This window comes from Eretmochelys imbricata, chromosome 24 (genome assembly GCF_965152235.1).
Source record: "Eretmochelys imbricata isolate rEreImb1 chromosome 24, rEreImb1.hap1, whole genome shotgun sequence".
Taxonomy (NCBI): Eukaryota; Metazoa; Chordata; order Testudines; family Cheloniidae; genus Eretmochelys; species Eretmochelys imbricata.
The window spans coordinates 6,956,691-6,975,163 of NC_135595.1; the positions used below are offsets into that span (position 1 = coordinate 6,956,691).

General features: G+C 37.9%; 1 protein-coding gene across 3 annotated transcripts; it reads right to left on the minus strand.

Moving 5' to 3' along the window:
- Positions 1-1,308: 1,308 nt before the first annotated feature.
- On the minus strand, positions 1,309-18,251 carry ANP32E (acidic nuclear phosphoprotein 32 family member E). 3 transcript variants are annotated; one of them, XM_077840811.1, is made up of 7 exons: positions 18,017-18,251; positions 14,603-14,752; positions 13,155-13,277; positions 11,518-11,683; positions 9,754-9,908; positions 6,955-7,006; positions 1,309-4,525 (listed from the first exon to the last, which is right to left on the minus strand). In XM_077840811.1, the coding sequence occupies exons 1-7, from the start codon at positions 18,068-18,070 to the stop codon at positions 4,458-4,460; spliced, it is 768 nt and encodes a 255-aa protein (XP_077696937.1). In that variant the 5' UTR covers positions 18,071-18,251; the 3' UTR covers positions 1,309-4,457. The 3 variants fall into 3 exon arrangements, with proteins under 3 accessions (XP_077696937.1, XP_077696936.1, XP_077696935.1); XM_077840810.1 differs by having other exon boundaries at positions 1,309-4,522; positions 9,754-9,911; positions 18,017-18,249; XM_077840809.1 differs by having other exon boundaries at positions 9,754-9,911; positions 18,017-18,248.
- Positions 18,252-18,473: the final 222 nt, after the last annotated feature.

Sequence of the window (18,473 nt, forward strand, 5' to 3'; positions counted from 1 at the left end):
AGCTAATTTAATGCCTTTCATTCTGAAGCAGCGGAAGTGCTTCAGAAATATATCAATGGAGTAAGCAGTCATCTAGGACAGAAAGGAGGGAGGTAACTAACTTTCACAAGTGCATCCATGGGATTTTTGTCAAGGATATCGGACCAATCTCAAAATGAAAGCAACAGGATCTCTAGCCCCTTGAAAAGTAGAGGGAGTAGCTTTCTAAAGTCCTACCTGAAGGAGACCTCAATGTTTCTACATCGGAAGAGTAAGAGACTGAGCTAGAAGTTTAGTTCCAAAAGATGTCTAGCTAACCACTTTTAAAAAGCAAAGTCCAAGCTCTCGCCTGTCATCCCATTATCAATTTTACTTCACAAGATTGAACCAGATTTGTCTATTTACTGTAGTTGAATTGCATCAGTTTACAGAGAAGGCAGGCAGCGCTAGCACTTGCATACTCATTTCTGCATTGAGGTTATGCGGAAAAGCATTTCAATTCTCTTGACATCATTTTAGGTTTATATATAGGTGTCAAAAATAGCTCAGGGCAGAGAACTCACAGCAACAAAATTCAAGAACTAAATTTTTTGGTAAAATTAGAGGGCTAAGCTTAGGAAAATACAATTCTACAGAAAGTTGATTAGAAGTTTCTTTCAGGAAGCCAATATGAATCTGGGTTAGGGTAACCAGACAGCAAGTGTGAAAAATCAGGACAGTGAGTGGGTGGGGTAATAGGAGCCTATATAATAAGAAAAAGACCCAAAAATCAGGACTGTCCCTATAAAATCAGGACATCTGGTCACCCTAATCTGGGTGGTCAGTTACTTAGAGTGTAAGGTCTTTGGGACAGCGACAGTATGGTGTGTAGCAAATAGGAGCTACTGCAATGCAAATAAATATCAAAACCTGTTAAGTTCACTTTTTTAAAAAACAACACATCAGTCTATCATCTTCTTAGAATCATCTTTTCACAATTGTAGTTACTTGATTCTCTGAAATATGGAATTCAAAATGCTATTGCAAAAAGTGCTATACAAAAGCTAGGTATTACTGTATTATACAAGGCAGAATTGATTCCCCCCCCACCCCGCAATGACAGCCCGACTGACATGAACAACACTTAATGTATTTTAAAACTTGAGGGAAGTGCTATTACTTCAATAACAACTTTACAAGGACAGGTAGTTGCGGTTATAATAAAAGTACAGTAAGTTTCCATTAACTGAGAACAATACTGGGAAATAGCAAATACTGCTTATTCCTCTGATACAAACAAAAAATGCAGCTACTGAATGGAAGCTATATGCTAGAAAATTAATCCAATACAACAATAAAATTTCAATTTATTTGAAATAATTCAGTTTGAAAAACTTTAATTTAAAATGTACAGCACACATGGGGAAGAAACACATTTTGTTACAACTAAAAGTCATCAGAAGAGTGCTGCAGGGTTTTTTTTTTTTTATTATTTATTTAACACTGTCATGGCTTTATTCAAAACACAGTTGCACAAAATCAATTACTTCAAAGTTTTTAAGGAAAGGGTTTGATAAGGAACTGAACACACTATATACATACTGCCATACAAAGAGCATTAAAATAGGACAAAAACCTCTACAAAATATAAAACCCACCCTTACATATTTGCATGAAAAGACCACCCACCAAGCAAAAAAATTTTCAGGTATCTGGAGGCTCTGTGTGTTACCTTAAAAACAAACAAAAAAGCTGTACTATCTTGGTTATGTGTCAAGCTGACTGGCAAATGTGGAAACTATATTTAAAATGGTAACACTGTGGAAAAGACAAAATTACTTAGCAAGTCATAGTTGCATGTGAGGTTCAGACTTTTGTTACCAGCAGCTGATGCACCACATTGTGAACTGTTTTAAAAAATGTAAGCCTGCATGTTTTATGGAAGGATCTACTAAACCCTCCAAAGGTAATTAAATAGTTTAACCTTTATAACATTGAATGATTTAAGGTAGACTTGCTGACTGAAACAAGACTGTTGATAACTTTAGTAATTTCCATCAAAAATCTCTTAATTTAAATTTCAGTTTAACGCTGTATTTAAGTACAATTTGTGTATGCCTCAGTATAAGACAGTCTAGTATAATCGTTACATTGAGAGATTTAAGTACATATTTGTAAATAGGAAGGTTTTATCATTTGCTGAGACTAAAAAAGTTAACATTCAAAGACAAACATAGGGGAAAAACTTTGAGATAGTAAAGATGAATACAAAGCAACTGCTTTGAACACAGAGCCTCCATAATGAAAGAAGGGGTGTGCACTTAATTAAGATTTTTAATTCATTTAATATTCATACAAACAAACATAGGAACTTGGATTGTGGTTGCAAATGTTGTTTCACCAATTACTTTTCTAGTGTCTCTACAGATATCCATTTAAAAGTTTAACCCATTTAATCAATATATTTCCAAATCTTTTGCCAACTGTCTCATACATTCCATTCAAATGTCTTTAAAAGTTGGCTCTGCTTTACAACCACATGAACTATGATTTACGGCTCTATTAAGAAAAAAACAGAAAAAAAACCCCAAGAAATTGGGCTTTGTGGACTTCTTTGCTCATGCGGTTTGTCTTAACTTGATTCAGGAATCATTACATTTAGGCTGTGTCTATACAAGCTAGGACTGTGATTCTCAGTAGTTCAGCCACAGTAGCACAACAATATGGTTTAGCAGTGCCGAGTACAAACCCACCTGAACCTTACGGGTACATACTCAGCACAGCTAAGCCGTGCTAAATACTATTTATACTCATGCTAGCTCAATGAGAGCTAGCACAAGTATGCGTATGCAAGCTGGAAATCACACCCTTAACTCATGGTGTAGACATAGCCTTAAAGTCTGCCAGTATGTGAAACGCCTTATTAAATATTTACAGGTAACTGTGCTATATGGGTGACTCCACTATACAGGTCCAGGAAATACCTCACGTATCTTTCCACAGTTTAAACACAGTTACTGTCAGCCAAGAAAGATATATAATAAAAAAATAGAGTCTCTTGAATAAAGCTGTGTGTGATATTTGGTTGAGTATCTATTTGAAACAATGCAAGTTAGTGTTGCATTGAGATGCCTGTTTGAAATCCAAATTACAACTGCAAAAGAGGAGTGCTGTGTCTCTGAACTTCTATTTTGCATTGGCTCAAATGGGAAGTGAGATAATCCATTGGGGCAGAATTTAAGATCTACTAGTCACAATTAACAGTCTGCCAAAGAAAAGCCTGGCCTGCATATCTTCTGCACTTGCAACCAACTATGTGAAGTGGAATAAGTTGCCGCAGCTTTCCAAGACAGAAAACTAAGAACTATTTACTGTTGAAATGGGGCCTTTAATGATTTAGCTGCAACGACACAAAAATTTTAAAAGTGACCTGCAAAGATGAGAGAATTGATCTCACACTCATTTTTTGCCTTTTTATGTTTTATAAAGGCTTTAAAAGGTTGGGGTTTTTTTAAATTTAGAAGTGTTTGATGGGAATACCTGCTTGTTTTTACATTAGAAATTCAGGTCCTGTCTCACCTCAAAAAGACTACAATAATTGGGGAACTAATGAAATGACAACATAACAAGAGCCAAGTGAGTGAAAGTTGAGCAAGTAAGAGGGATAGGGAGTTTTGGTTAGACTGTTAAAAACTTTGGATTGTTTTTTAGTTTGTTTGAAATACCTATATAACTTCAATGACTAAACATTCTGGAGAAAGCAAGCCTTTGTTAAGGATGCCACATCTCCTCCACTTCAATTAAAGCATGAGAGCTAATATACATCCTCAAACATATCCAACAAGTCCTCCAACACAGTTGATATTCAGAATAAACAGGGAAAACTAGGCCTTAAACCTGTTTAGGCCTTCTTCATAAGTAATAACACAGTAAAAGAGGGCATAAGCTCCCCCATCACCAAATAATTCACAGGTCACTTTTTTTTTTTTAAAAGTTAAAATAATCAAGTTGATTCCAAGTAGGACCTGTGGTCAGCTCAATTGGTTTTAACCAACTTTTCATTTGAAATAGACTGTTGACTTTATCACATTACAGCATCTTTGATTTCAGTTTACATACAATTTTAAAATCTTAAATGAAATTCACCATACTAAACCCATGTAAAAGTCTGTCTTTAATTGTGGACTAATAATGACAAACACTGCAAGCTTGTATAAAACAAAAGAAGTCCAAATAAAATTCTAGGGGAAAACTTGACGATGGGTTCAGTGATTATAGGGTTGAAAGTTGTTTTCTACATATGTTCACTACCAGGCTATTACATCTTATTTGGAATGATAAAAAGGGCAAAAATAGTAAAACCACACCTTTCCTATAAAAAGTTAACATGTTATCTTCTGTAAGGACATCTATGGTACATGGAGACATACAGATCTGCATGATCACTATTGCGTATTCTGTAACTTAAAGACTCTGGTCCTATTTATTTCTATAGTGACTTAATCATCCTCTTCCTCGCCCTCATCTTCAGGATCTCGTTTCCTCTTCTCCCCTTGGACACCCTCTGCTGAGAAAAAGAAGTTTGTATATATTTGATTACACTCAATTTAAACATCAAGAAGTTAACTTGTGTTGTGCTCTTACCTATAAAAAACCAGCAGACTACTTCAAATTATATTTTTTCTTCTTATATACACTCATTACTATACATCTTTGTGATGCTGATGGATCTTTTTGAAACAACCAGTTTCTTATTTATTTTGAGTAACTTAGGTGAGCCATATTAAGATGAATACTCAAACTGAACATACTACATTTCATACTGGAAACAGGTTATTCTTCAGTCTGATGTACATCTGAATCCTTTCATGTCTGGACTGCAAGTTACATATTCAGTAAACCAGATTATATAGAGATTTAAAATGGAGAGAGGACACATTTAACCTGATTTTGCTTTTACTAACTTACTTTTCTTAATTTTCAACAGTTTCATACAAAAAATGTGGCAATAATTAATCCAAGTGGCCTATTATGCACTCTTGTGGCCAAAATATGAAATGCAATTTGAAAAATTTAAGATTTGACATTCTCAGAATCATTTTCTGGCCATTTAAACATCCTCACTGGCTGCTTTACTGTCATGGTAAATAAGATGAAGTGGACCGTTAACACCTTGAATGCGTCTTGAATGTCCCTTGAAATGTGCATTAATTACTTATACTAAACAACCTATTCCACCTTGTATTTAGCTGTGACATACTGAGTACATTTTCCAGACCTGAAGAAGAACTCTGTGTGAGCTTGAAAGCTGCTCGTCTCTTACCAACAGAAGTTGAAGCAATACAAGATATTACCTCACCCACCTTTCGCTAATATCCTGGGACCAACACGGCTACGACACTGCATAGTTCAATATCAGTGATTTTAAAATCCAGAGTACAAATTTCCAAAGAGGTATTCAGTTAAGCCAAGCGCGTAGAACAAAAGTCCACTAATGCAATCAGGAATTTTTGAATTTGTCTACTAGTCTACATTTAATAAAGAAATTGGCTTCAAAGGGCTACACAAAAACTCAAGAATCTTTTCACCCTGTAAATCTCTCTAAATCTGGCCAGTCCTTACTGAAAATGAGCAGAACCACGTAAGTAAGTCACCCAACCCATCACAGTATGTAGATGTTTACTACACAGTAGCAGGATTACACTACTACCACTAACAGAACTATTATTATTATTCTTCAATCTAGCATCCAAAAACATGCTGGGCATTTTATAAACATAAAATGACTGGTCCCTGCCCTGAACATCTTGAAATCTAAACAGACACTCTAAAGTGAGAGAAGGGTACAATCCAAAGTTTTCCTTTTTTTGCCACTGCTTTTGTCTATTTGCCTTTTGATTGGCAGTTTGTTTGTAGCCTCTGCCTATTAAGTGTAAGGCTTACCCAATTTCTCTTGTTGATTCTTTTCATACTTATTGTATACATGAGTATACAGAGGTATCCCATTTGTACCATGCAAAGAAAACTCAGTATTCTCAACAGACAGAGCTTGAGATCATTCCCTCTAAAAGTATGATATACCACTATTCCTCAATACTAGCAATACACTTAGTACCAATATATTCTCCAAGTAGGATGAATTTCCTTTATTTTTGTTAGTTACAAGGCAGCTTGTCACTTTGCTTGTTTATATTCTCAACGTTCTTAGGTCTTGAGATGAAGTCAAACAGAACTCTTTTCCCTCAAACATCTATTTCCAAGCCTTTGTCTATATTTATAGGAACTACATAAGACATTAATGTATGGAATTTCACTTAAACTCTTTAAGAAGCTACTGAAAGAAACTAGATGGGAAAAAAAATCCAACTAATGAGTTTAAGCATGCAGCCCTTAAACAGGACACTGGGTTTTGTTTTTTCTTAAATGACACCTCCTTAAAATATTTTATGCAGATGCCATGGCGGGTGGGAGTAAGGGAGGGCTTTGCGGGGGTCCCAAAAATGCTGCTTTTAAGCCCTAACCAGGGAATTCAGACACTTCTGATGCATTATTAATGAACCTCTTTTAAACCTGCGATAAACGAAGTTTATGCAACAGCCCTACCTTAGGAAGTTAGATTTCTGTAGCTCCTTCATTTGGCAACTTTCCCCTTTACACTTTAGGGCACTAAAATATTTCTATAAAAATGCTTAGAAAATTGTTTTTGTTCATTTTTACTCAAAAGTTAAGTGTTAAGATATACTGGTTAAGGGAAAAGAGATAGCATATGAAGTAATGCATGGCTGCTCAGCTAAACGCTTAACTTGTGAAATCTTTCATAAGTCCATTATCAGGATACCTTCTTTCCCTGTGTTTACATACCTTCAAACAGACCAGCTAGACAGACATAATTTATACTAATGGACCGCTAGTCTCAACCTCCTAAATTACAGAAGTTGAAAGAATCAATTCAGAAGGGTTCTGAAACATGCTACTTTCACAATTAGTGAAACTTACCTTCTTCCTCATCACCTCTTTCTTCAACATAGTCATCGTCATCCTCTTCATCCTTCACAATATGAAATATTTAATCAGATTTTTAAAAATTGCAGTATATCTAGGGTTAGTTTAAGCAGCCCATACTTCAGTTTTCTCTAAACAAAGCACTTATTCTGTTTAGTGATCACATTCTGTATTTACTTTCTCTCAGGTTTTTTTTACTATAGCTGTGTGAAGACAGGAGGCCAAATTCTTCTCTATGTTGCACTTATCTGGGTTGCACAGATATATAAAAATCAGAATTTGGTCTGTAGTCTGAGTTTTTTCTTGTTACTTCCCACTTATCAATAGTTTGTGATACCACCAGGAATTTACAAAATGATACATTAAGGAAGAGCAAGACAGTACAACAAATAAGCTTTCATCAAAATGTCACGGAAATAGAGGATTGTGAAAAAATGTGGAGAAACTATGGCAGCAGCAATAGATGAACTAGGAACAGATCTAATTTTCTGCTACTATGTCAATAAAGAAAAAAAACACAGTAAATGAGAAGTAAGTTGCTCTTTCAGGTTTGCAGTTGGCAAATTGGCTTCAATTGGACCAACTTGTTACTGCAAACCCCAGACAAGATCACACAATGTTGTGAGATCTCTGCAGTACAGCAAGATTTGATGAAAAACTGAACATTATTTGCTAAAGCAGTAACTGCTAATGTTATACACGTTAATTTATTATACCATCTGGTAAAAATTTGAAGGCGTTACAGTTAAAATTTTATCTATAATTTTGTCTTTAAACACAAAAAATTTAAGACAAGCTCTTGCTGAATGTATAAGGGAAGCTTCGAATTAGGCTACTTATTTAAAGGTCTGGTTTAAATGACATAGAATTTGGCTGATTCTAGCCCTCATTTATGCTCTCCAAAATATGATAAAAATCTGACCAGCTTGAACTTCCCGAACTGCATGCTCAATATAGGCCACTTTATCAGTAGCAAATAGAAAGCATCCTCACTATCTAGCTCTGTTGTGCTACCATGGTTTCCAACTCCTCTAAAGCCCTTTTTAATGCATACTGTAATTCCTTGTTGCCCAAAAGCAATGGTATACAGAAGCTACTGACTTACTGAAGATTTTAACATTGAAGAATTTCTGTTCTCTTTCCAAACCTTTGTTTGTCCATTCTCCAAAGGAATTTCCAAAAGGTTCTTATTCAACTCCTCAAATCAAACTTAGTTCTACCTTCTTGTAATGACTTTCAGCCATTACCTCCTCAAAATCTCAATGCTCTGATAAAAGGTTACAGAATTCTGTAAGACTATACAAAGCACTGAAAGTTCTATAAACACTTCATTATGATTAATAAAATGAAGACCACCAAACAACCATGGTTCTCAAACTGTGGTCTATGTATCACTGATAGTACATACACAGCAGTCATGTGGCATGCAGGATGGTTTGAAGATTAATACAGGTTGAACCTCTCTAGTCCGGCACCCTCAGGACCTGAATGGTGCTGAACCAGAGAATTTGTCGAACCATGGGAGGTCAATATTGTAGCGAGCGGGTCTCTCTTTATTTTTATCTCGACAAGGCGAATAAACGGAACAACACGCCGCCGCCTAGCCAAGGCTTACCAGCTCTGTTCATAACAAAGTGTTAGTGTTGTTACACAATTTTACTGTATTGGCACAAGGAAATAAGTAGATAAAGCATAAAAAACATAAAATAAAATCATGCTAGACCACGGATGTTGCTAGATCAGAGTCTGCTGGACTAGTGAGATTCAACCTATATTAAAATAAGAATCTGTTATAACTACACTGAAAAGTTATGAAGGTGGTACTCCAAATACTTTTGGTTCTGAATGTGGTACAGAAGATCTTAAGAGTGTGAGAACTGCTGCTATACAGAAACAAAAATAAATACACTTCCTCCATACAAAAAACAGGGTAAGTGTCTAGTTCAAGAGACAAGAACTAAGACTCAGCATTCCTGCGTTTTATTTCTAACTGCCATTGATCCATGTAGCCATGATTAGGTCACTTCACTTCTTCCTGTGCTTAGTTCACACATCTAAAATGGAGATACCTGCCTTTCTCAATAAGCTTATGTGAGTGAATATTGTAAAGATCTCTGAGATCTTTGAATTAAGGTAGTAATTTTGATGCTAGCCTTGCAGAAGTGCTGAGAGGAGTTACCAATGAATCAAGGGGATAAAAATTCCACCCCATGTAAAATAGCATTAATTACAAAAAGCTTAATTCCCCCCCCCCCCCGTTTAATTTTAATGTTACTCAGATAAAGTAGCATTGACTATTCTTGTTACTACTGTAGATTACGTAGTCAAGAACAAGGATATTTTTTCACTTTTTCTATAAAAAAGATTGGTTATCTACTTTAACCCAAAAAATATTCTAATCTGACAGTTTAGTTGGTAGTAGTGTACAATTTCAACATAGGGGAGGGGAGATAGGGTCTTTTTTTTTGAGCTTACAGAAAATGCAGACATTTTTCATTTTAGGTGGTGGGATGGAAGTTTAGAAAAATCAAAGCCATATTCTTAAGAGAAATACAGAGCTATTTAGTTGTTAGGCAATACTTATGCTCGACTAAATACTTCAGAGAGAAAACTTTATCACCAAAATCTAAAGTGGTCTGTTGCTTTACATACAATGCTAGATTTATAAGAATCGGTTTCTACAAAATGCATCTGTGTTTAGCCATTTTGCCTCATGAAAATCCTAAACCCCAGAAACAGAGTTTGTGAAATTAAAACTTCTTGGACTGAGTAGCTGAAAAAGTATAAATTTACCTGAATCTCCTCCTTCATCAGATATGAAAGGCCCACTTCCTCCTCCTCTTCTTCACCCTCCCCCAAGTCTGAACCTCCATCATCTTCATCATCATCCTCTTCATACTCTCCTGGTGGACCAGCTTCATCCTCATCTTCATCATCATCCTCATCTCCTTCTGAAAGAAAGGAAATAGTTCCATATATCCTCACTTAAAACGTGATGATTTGTTCATAAACTCATTTGTTCATAAACATGCTTCCCAAAAATCTAAGACAACTCAGTAACAAGGTCTTCTCCGGAAGTTTTAAAAAATGGAGAGCATTCTGGAGAAAAGAGTATATTTAAAATATATGAAGACTATAAATGTATAAACACTAACTTAACAAGCATTTAGATACCAAGGGTGATAGGGCAAGGTCCCTGATCCTTCAAGCAACTCTTCTGCATATGCAGATCCCTAAGCCTGCAGCAATCCTCAGAGAAGTCAGAGGGAAAGGGGGCTGTGGGGTATCTGCTGCACATAGTCACTTGTAGATCAAGGTCTAAAATTTAAAAGGACAGCCAGCTTAACACAATACCCTTGAATGACTTTTACTTCCTATTTGTTCCAGGAAATGCCTACAGTTAGAACTGTATTAGAGAAGAGATCTCATTTTTATTTTGTACATTTGCAGCAGCACATAGCCACTTTGACAATTTCTCTCAAATAGGCAGTTCTGTACAGGGTATTTTATGCAGCTACAGGGAAGACATTTTAAATATAAGTGTGAACCACAAAGGCTGGCAGGTGGAATTTAGGGACAGGTTTAGTATCTGAAACTACTTTTTAAACTTTTTTTTTTTTAAATTTACAAAATTTCTGGTTGATGCCCATTAAGAGATTTTCAGATACTGTTACATTTACTTATCCGTTGTTTACATTTTCAAACTAGAGCATTTGACACATTTAGCTTCTCTTTGGTGAAATTCTCTTAAAGACCACAACTCAGATTTAAGTATGACGACAGATGTAATCTAAAGCCAAAGTACAATCCACCAGAATAGCAACACGGAGACACTCATGAACAGCTCTATGTGAAACAAACATTTCAGATGTCTTTCATAGCTTTAGTGATCATGGTCCGAAAAGTTAACAGTATTTAAAGAAAGGCTTGCTACCTTCCATCCTTGCGTTGAAATCAGTGCAGAAACTGTGATAACTTTGCACTTCTACAGAGCCTTCCATCTAATTTCAGAACCATTTATAAACAAACATTAATGAATTAGCCCTCAATAGCAATGAAGAAGGTGGTATCCCTACTTCAGGGATAAGGAAAACTGATGCTCGAGGTCACAAGGGGATTCCAATACTAGCTTTGCTACAGGCCTCCTGTCTGTTGACTTCTACTCCTGTGATACAAGTATGCTTACTGAAATATAATTTCCACATAGATCAGATATGAAGTGAGAAAACCCTCCCGCAAAAAGCTTTCATTAACAAAATGGATTACCGCTGGCTCGCTTATTTATTATTTTTAATGTAATCATATCTTTACTCAAGTAAAAGTCTCTCTCATTTAACAAGAATTGCACAACATTCTTGACTATGTTCTGACTCCAATTCTTCCTATTGTAACTCAGCATAAGCATCATTTGAATGAGTGAATGCTACAGAGCTATACTGCAAAAATGTAGCTTATGATATTGTGCTATTTCAGTCCAAGAGTAACTATATTATCAATATCTAAAGTTGAGACTAGAAAGTATATTTTATACAGCTATAGCACATTTAGAAAAATTACCCTCATCTTCCTCTTCTTCTGAATCAGGTGCCTCATTGTCTTCCTGATCAAATCCATCTAGGTATGTGATTTGGTGAAGCAGCTCAAAAACGCTTTCTCTGTAATCCTCCAGGTTTGTGATCTCACAATTGAACAAGTCGAGACTCTTCAAGTTTTTAAGATTTTGCTGAAAATGAAGAATTAAGAGTACTCATCTTTTTCTTCCAGTTAACACACAGAAACTACTTGGTACCCTGAACCTTTGTCAAGTTGCAAGTCTTAGCCTAAACATAATAGGCTGTGAATCCAGCTACACAATTTACTTTGTACTCACCACCTTGGTCATCCATTCTCTGCAATGACTCCCTTTATATACAGAGTTCAGTATAAAGTCTCTGTTTTGATAATTAAAGAAGCGCCCCATAAGGTCACAGATATCACCTGTCCCTCTGCATCCATGATCTTTCTTAACAGCTATGTTCCACGAGAAGAGTGAAACTATTCAGGAGGTGGCTTGCAAGAGCAGAAAACAGAATTTAGACAGGTACTGGACCTACTCTGTGGAACTTACACCTCAAGATTTATTTCTTCAACTTAGCTTACCCCTCAGTTTCTACACAAATACAAAACTACTCACTGACACAAGCCAACCCCTAGGAGCTAATCAACCTATTTCTCCTATAAACTTGGAAGGAAGAAAGATGGGACTTTTTCCTGTTTTTTAGCTACCCAAGAGTGGCTTTGATCCTGCAGTTAAAGGGGTCATTACATCAAAACACACTATGGAACTTTTAATGCTCCGGGGAAGAGTCCATAACACCAGCTGGTGTGCAGCAAGCCAGGGTGCACACTAACAGATCTTCCGGATAAGCTTAAAGAATTCTAGTACAGGTGACTCCCAAACTTTTCCCATATTACAGAACCCCTCTTCAAAGATAGTTTCATGGACACCTCCCACTCACAGTCACTTAACATTCTTGTGGCAACTATTATTGCTTACATAGAAAAGTTATTAGGCAAGTAATTATTGTATTTTTAGTTTCTTTCAGTGTATTTTAGCAACTGAAAGCCAAGGAGGATCAGCAATATATAGATAGCCAGTGCTACACTGACTATAGACCACAGTTTGACAACCTCTGACCTGGTCCATGCCACTGCTAACACAGGATAGCTTCCGATAGTAAATTTTCAAATATTGTCTTGATTGAACTATGGGATGATGAATTTATTACAGCAGAGTTATGCAATATAGGATGGACTGGGATACTGACAAACTAGAAAGAAAACACCCAAGTGTTACTTGAACTGGCAAAAAACCTGACGTATGGAAAAAGTAAAACAGTAATTTGCTCTCTGGATGCCTTTCAGTTTTGTTAAAGCTATACACAGGCAGCTAAACCACCCAGTTTATTATTGTTTTGTATTTTACTGATCTCCTATGTAACACTAGCTTAAACACCATTTATTGCATTTATCTGTTGTATTTGTAAGGCATTCCTATTGTCAACCACTTACAACCAATCACTACTGTGTTCAATATTATGATCTATTTTTACCTTTGATTTTTTTTTTAAATTTAGAGATTTAACAATGGTTTACAATTCTTTAAAAAAACCACACACAAAAAAACAAAAACAAAGAAACTACTTTATACTTACAAGGGCTTCCACAGTGCTAAGATCTTTGATTTTGTTGCCACTTAGATTTAGGTATGTGAGATTTGGACATTTTTCTGCCAGGACTTCCAGGCCTCCTGAAATGATGTTGTCACTCAATTCCAACTACCATACACAAAAATTGGATCATTAGATGGTTGATTTCACTGCTATCGAAATTAAGAGCTTGTATTTTATTATAACAATAAATGCATCACAAGACCACTTGACTTCCTGTATAACCCATAAAAGCCTCAGACTACTTACATAAAATAAAGTTTGCTTAAAACAAAAGGAACCTATATTGATGTGTACGTATTTCCAAAGCCTAACATATTACTTATTTCCACAGCACTTTACTATGTGCCTGGTTCAGATAATTCATTAAGAAGTTTCATACTTGGGTCCCCATCCGTCACTTGAAGCCTGTGTGGTCCCATTGACTACAACGGGACTAGTCACACTTAGCACAGTTAGTTTATCATGTGCTTAAATGTTTTCAGGATTGGGACCCTAGATTTTCAGCAGGAAGTGAAACCTGATGTTAGATCTTTGTACTGGTTTTATTTAGACATAATGGGCAAAATCCTGGTTCATTAGTCATGGGTGAAACGCTGAGTTACTCCAGTGGAACCTGTGTTTCATACTCTGGAGCTGGGTTTTCACCTAATATATCTCATCCTCAGCCCCCCTCTCTCTTTCCATTCAATTGCATGAAATATCTTTAACCTAACTGTAAAAGTAAAAAGTAATATTGTACTTTTGATCATTGCCTCAGACATTAATCGGTGCAAGTTACATGTGTTAATCAGTACTCAAATTGTCAATCTCTGTTTGAAAGACTACTTTGAAGTTTACAGAAATTACAAAGGATAATTTCAAATTTGAAGCAATTAAGTTCAGGATCTCAGATCTCATTTTTAGATTAATGATGCACATGACAGAGTACACACATTAATGACTTTGTATAAATATATTGGGTGTATTTTATTAATAAAATAATTAATTAAAAGCCACAGCATCAATGAAAATGCTAATATCATGAGAAGGCTATACCAGACCCTAATTTCTAGTGTTGAATAGATAAGCCACTTATTGTTCCAAGAATTCTTGGACAAGAATAATTTGAACATAATTTAAAAATACCCACACCAATTTTAAATCTTGAAAAGTTTAGACTGGTATCATTTCAAAGCCCTGCAAAGACATTCTAGTAAGACATTTCAATATGATGCAAATGTGATTGTCAATACTGAAAGGGTACAAGAACCTGTGTTAACCAAAGATTTTTTACATAAAGAGGTGTATAAATTTGGCAAAAGCGAACTGACTTTTAGTCCAGAGACACCAAGCATCAGAGGGGTAGCTGTGTTAGTCTGTATCCACAAATACAACAAGGAGTCCGGTGGCACCTTAAAGACTAACAGTCTTTAAAGTCTAGAGATACATACCTTTCGGAGCTTACTTAAGGTGGGGAGTCTGGCCAGTGATGTCAGTTCTACATTGGCCATGCTGAGAAACTCTAGCTCTTTAAATGACTCATTCAGGCCTTCAATTTCACCATTGCTGGATCGACAGTTATCAAGCACCAACTCTGTCACCTTCAAACAGAACATAAAGTCACTCTTCAGGTTAATGAAGACCTTTAAGCACACTGAACTTTATCTAAACCAACAGCTTGAAGAATTAAACCATTAAGACAACATGTTTTATTTTGCACTTAAGCAAAAACTGAAGTTATCGGGGCCTACAGTCACCACAATTAACATTGCCAACCTACTAAAAAAGTACATAGCATATATTTGCAGCAAGAGAGTTTGAAGCATGGTCATAAAAAGGAAAATATGTAAGAGGCAAATTTTAGCATGTTAATGGTCAGAAATATATGGCTCTGGATAACACAACCACAATGATGCACGTGGACCTTTATATGGCTAGAAGCATAGGAATCGCAAAACCAGATCAGCTCAATGGTTTATCAGATAAAGTATCCTATTTCAGATAAAGGACAGTGCCAGATGCATCAGAGGAAGGTGCAAGAAACCCCATGCACATTGGACAATTAAGGAATAATATACCAATAAAGGAAATTTCTTCCTTAAACCCATCACTTAAGTGGTTAGCTTATACCATGAACATTTAATATCCCCAAATTTTGTTAATTCTACCAATTTAACTGGATATTCTCATTACCCATAAAAGAACCTAATCCTTTTGCAAATCCTACTAAAAGCTCTTTGCCTCAATATCTTGTGGCAGTGAGTTACACAGGTTAATTATGCATTTTCTTCTATGTGTTTTAAATGTGTTACTCTATTTCACAGAATGTCTTATATTATGAGAAAGGGTAAATAGGACCGCCAAATTAACCTTCTACATACCATTTACTGTGGGTTTTAACAGGCATGGGCACTACATTTTCCCACAAAACTCTGACATTTTAAATGTCCTAGCTGCAAAAAAAAAACAAAAAAAAGGATCCAGCCCAATATTAGTATGTAAAGTTCAGCTTTGAAATAAGGGTGGCTCTAAAGAACATCACACTTGTTGACTGACAACTTACTGGTCATTTTGGTGGATAATAGACAAATAAGAGGTACAAAATTTAAAGCCTTATTTCACACCACTACAGATAGAGGGGAAAGTACAAGTGGTATCTTGGCTTTGGTCTTACTTTTGTCAGTTTGAGCTAAAGCCTCAATATTGTTTTAAATAAAGTTTGTAGAGGATTTTTCCTTAAAAACAAAAATTTCATAAAACACTGGAACTATTCTTTTGGGGCTACTCCAGTCTCTTCAGTTAAATGTTTATGCTAATCTAAATGCATATTTAGGCTTTTAAAAACATCTGGCCAGAAATTATCAAAATATGTATTGTTTATTCAACTAATAGTTTTTATGCGCTTCTACATTTACTGTAAATCAGGTCAATCTCTCAGCCTGGCATGAAGTAACAACACTTTCTGATATCAACCTATCTGGACTTTATACTCTTGGGGCACCTAGACATGCTGGTCAATAGCATTCTTACTGACCTAAATGCAAAAACATCTGCTGGAGCTACAAATCATTTGTTGGCTGAGTTCAACAGCACGGAAGCGAAGGCTGCAGGTTGATCACACAGCAGTCAATGAAATTACTATAGGAGATTAACTGAACCACCTCACCCCCCTAAAAAAGTAGAGTGCAGCAAAATCCTTCCCAATGCAGAACACAATATATAAATGAGTATGATCACCTGAAAATGGTTGCCTTAAACTTCTGTTAAATACATTTGTTTGAAGTTCCTTCAGACAATCTCTAGGAACACACTTGTCTACATATAATTGAATCTTACAGTGTAAACACACACCCTGGGCTCCCACATTTAAGAAGAGGTTCGTTATGATCAGAATTGCTTTTATCTGCTTGAAGAGGAAATAAAACGTTAAGAAAAATATTTGACATGCAATCTGCACATTGCAATGCACTTCAGGACTTTCATCCTCCTTCGCTATAAAAGAAAAAAAAAGTTTCACTATAAGCAGGTTCCATTCCCACTGGACTTTTGTTTTGAAGTTAAGTTACAGCAGCAAGGGCTGGCGTTCTCTGCAGCACTCTACACCTCCAGTCCACTCCCATCACAGAGTTAGAAAGGAGCTACCTGACTCTAGCTGCATGGCGGGCACAGAGAAGCGAACCCTATTGTACATGACCTCGCAAAACCGAACCTTATTGCTTGGTGGGTGGAGGTACAAACGAGAAGCCTATCTTGTCTCTGATGACTGAACAGGACCTAACGGCAATCGCCTTATCTGCCTTTAGCCATTAGGAAGGCCGGTTATAAGCAGTATGATTTCAAGGAAAAGAGAGGAGGGTGCCATTACCCCATCATGCGCTCACTGGGCAGAGCTGAAAACTCAGGGAAGGAAGGGGGTGGGAAAGAGAAAGAAGAGACTAAAAACGATGTAATTCAAAATAAACAGCTCCAAATGCGAGAAGAGAAAGAAAGGGGGGAAAGCATTCTACACAGAGGTTTTATAAAAACTGCCTGCCTCTGGCAGATTGCTGGAAAAGGACTGCAGGAAATCAGTCATGTACCCAGATACTTCTAAAATGGATTCGGTGCAACTCTGACCTGTTTACAATATCCACGTAGTAGAAGTTAAAAATAAATAAGGCAAATCACAGCAGAGATGGCAACCAGAAGAGGGATCATAAAAGTTACGGATTCCAATGTGTTCATCAGCCCCAAAAAGCAGCTCTAGCTTGAAGGGTCGTAAAAAAACTCCCCCAAACCTATAGATATTGAAGCATGATGGGTGACCCACATTTTTCCATGCACAAGAGTTAAGTTAGCAGAGAAGGCGGGGAAAGGAGAAAGAAGTTCTCACTCTAAATCCAGCACTGACACCAAACGGGGAAACACCCTTAAATTCAACCAAGAACTAGCCGGCAAAAAGCTAAGAAGGGATCCGCCAAATGTGGTCGACCCCGATCCGCAGCTCCGAGAAGGGGCTGCCGGGGAGGGTGGGGGCTAATTTCTGCTCTCGGGTCACCCCGAAGACCCTCTCACACAGAGCCAAACGCCTGGGGCAGGGGGCCCATCCCAGGCACAAACTGCCCCACTTATCCAGCGCCGCGCTCGGCGTCGGCTGCGGAGACACACAGCAGCGGTCTGCGGAACAGCCAAGGGTTGCGCGGGTGCACAAGCAGCCTCCCCAGGAACCTTTGGGGGCGCGAGGCGGAGGGAAGGTGTGTGTGTGGGGCGGGGGGAACGCGGCGGCCTCGCAGCACAGAGGCACCCGGCCCCACGTGGCGGCTACCCCCCGGGCCATTTATCAGCTGTTCAGCAATGGGGAGCCGGGGGGCGTCACGTCCCCTCACCTTCTCCGGGGCCCGATTCCTCAACTCCAGCGTGATGCGCTTCTTCATCTCCATCTCCCCCCTCCCTGAGGCCCCCGCGCCGCGAGGGAGGGACGCGCCGCCGAGCCGACGCCGCTGTCGCAAATGGAGGCAAGAGTTGGGGCTCGAACTCCTCCAGCAGCCGCCCCACCCCCTCCCTTGGTACACACACGCAGCTCCTGCCTCCTCAATGGCCGCTCGCGCACTGAGCCTCCATTACACGGCGCACGGGGCCCCCTCCCAGACGCCCCGCCTTCGCTGAAGCGTTGCCTCCCCGTCACCCATTGGCCCAGAAGGGCTTCACTTCAGGGCGAGGGGATTGGCTCCGCCGGACGCCATTCAAAGTGCGCCTCTTTCGAGCCAAGCCCCGCCCCGCGCGGCGCCTTTCCTGTCTTTGTGCGCTTGGCGCGCGGCTCTCACATGTGGGTTGCACCGCAGG

Coding starts and splice junctions, on each gene's coding strand:
- ANP32E (XM_077840809.1), bottom strand. CDS start 18,070: ATGGAGATGAAGAAGCGCATCACGCTGGAGTTGAGGAATCGGGCCCCG. Junction 11,684..13,154: donor TTAGCACTGTGGAAGCCCTT/GTAAGTATAAAG, acceptor CTTCATTTTCAG/CAAAATCTTAAAAACTTGAA. Junction 7,007..9,753: donor TGATGAAGGAGGAGATTCAG/GTAAATTTATAC, acceptor CATATTGTGAAG/GATGAAGAGGATGACGATGA.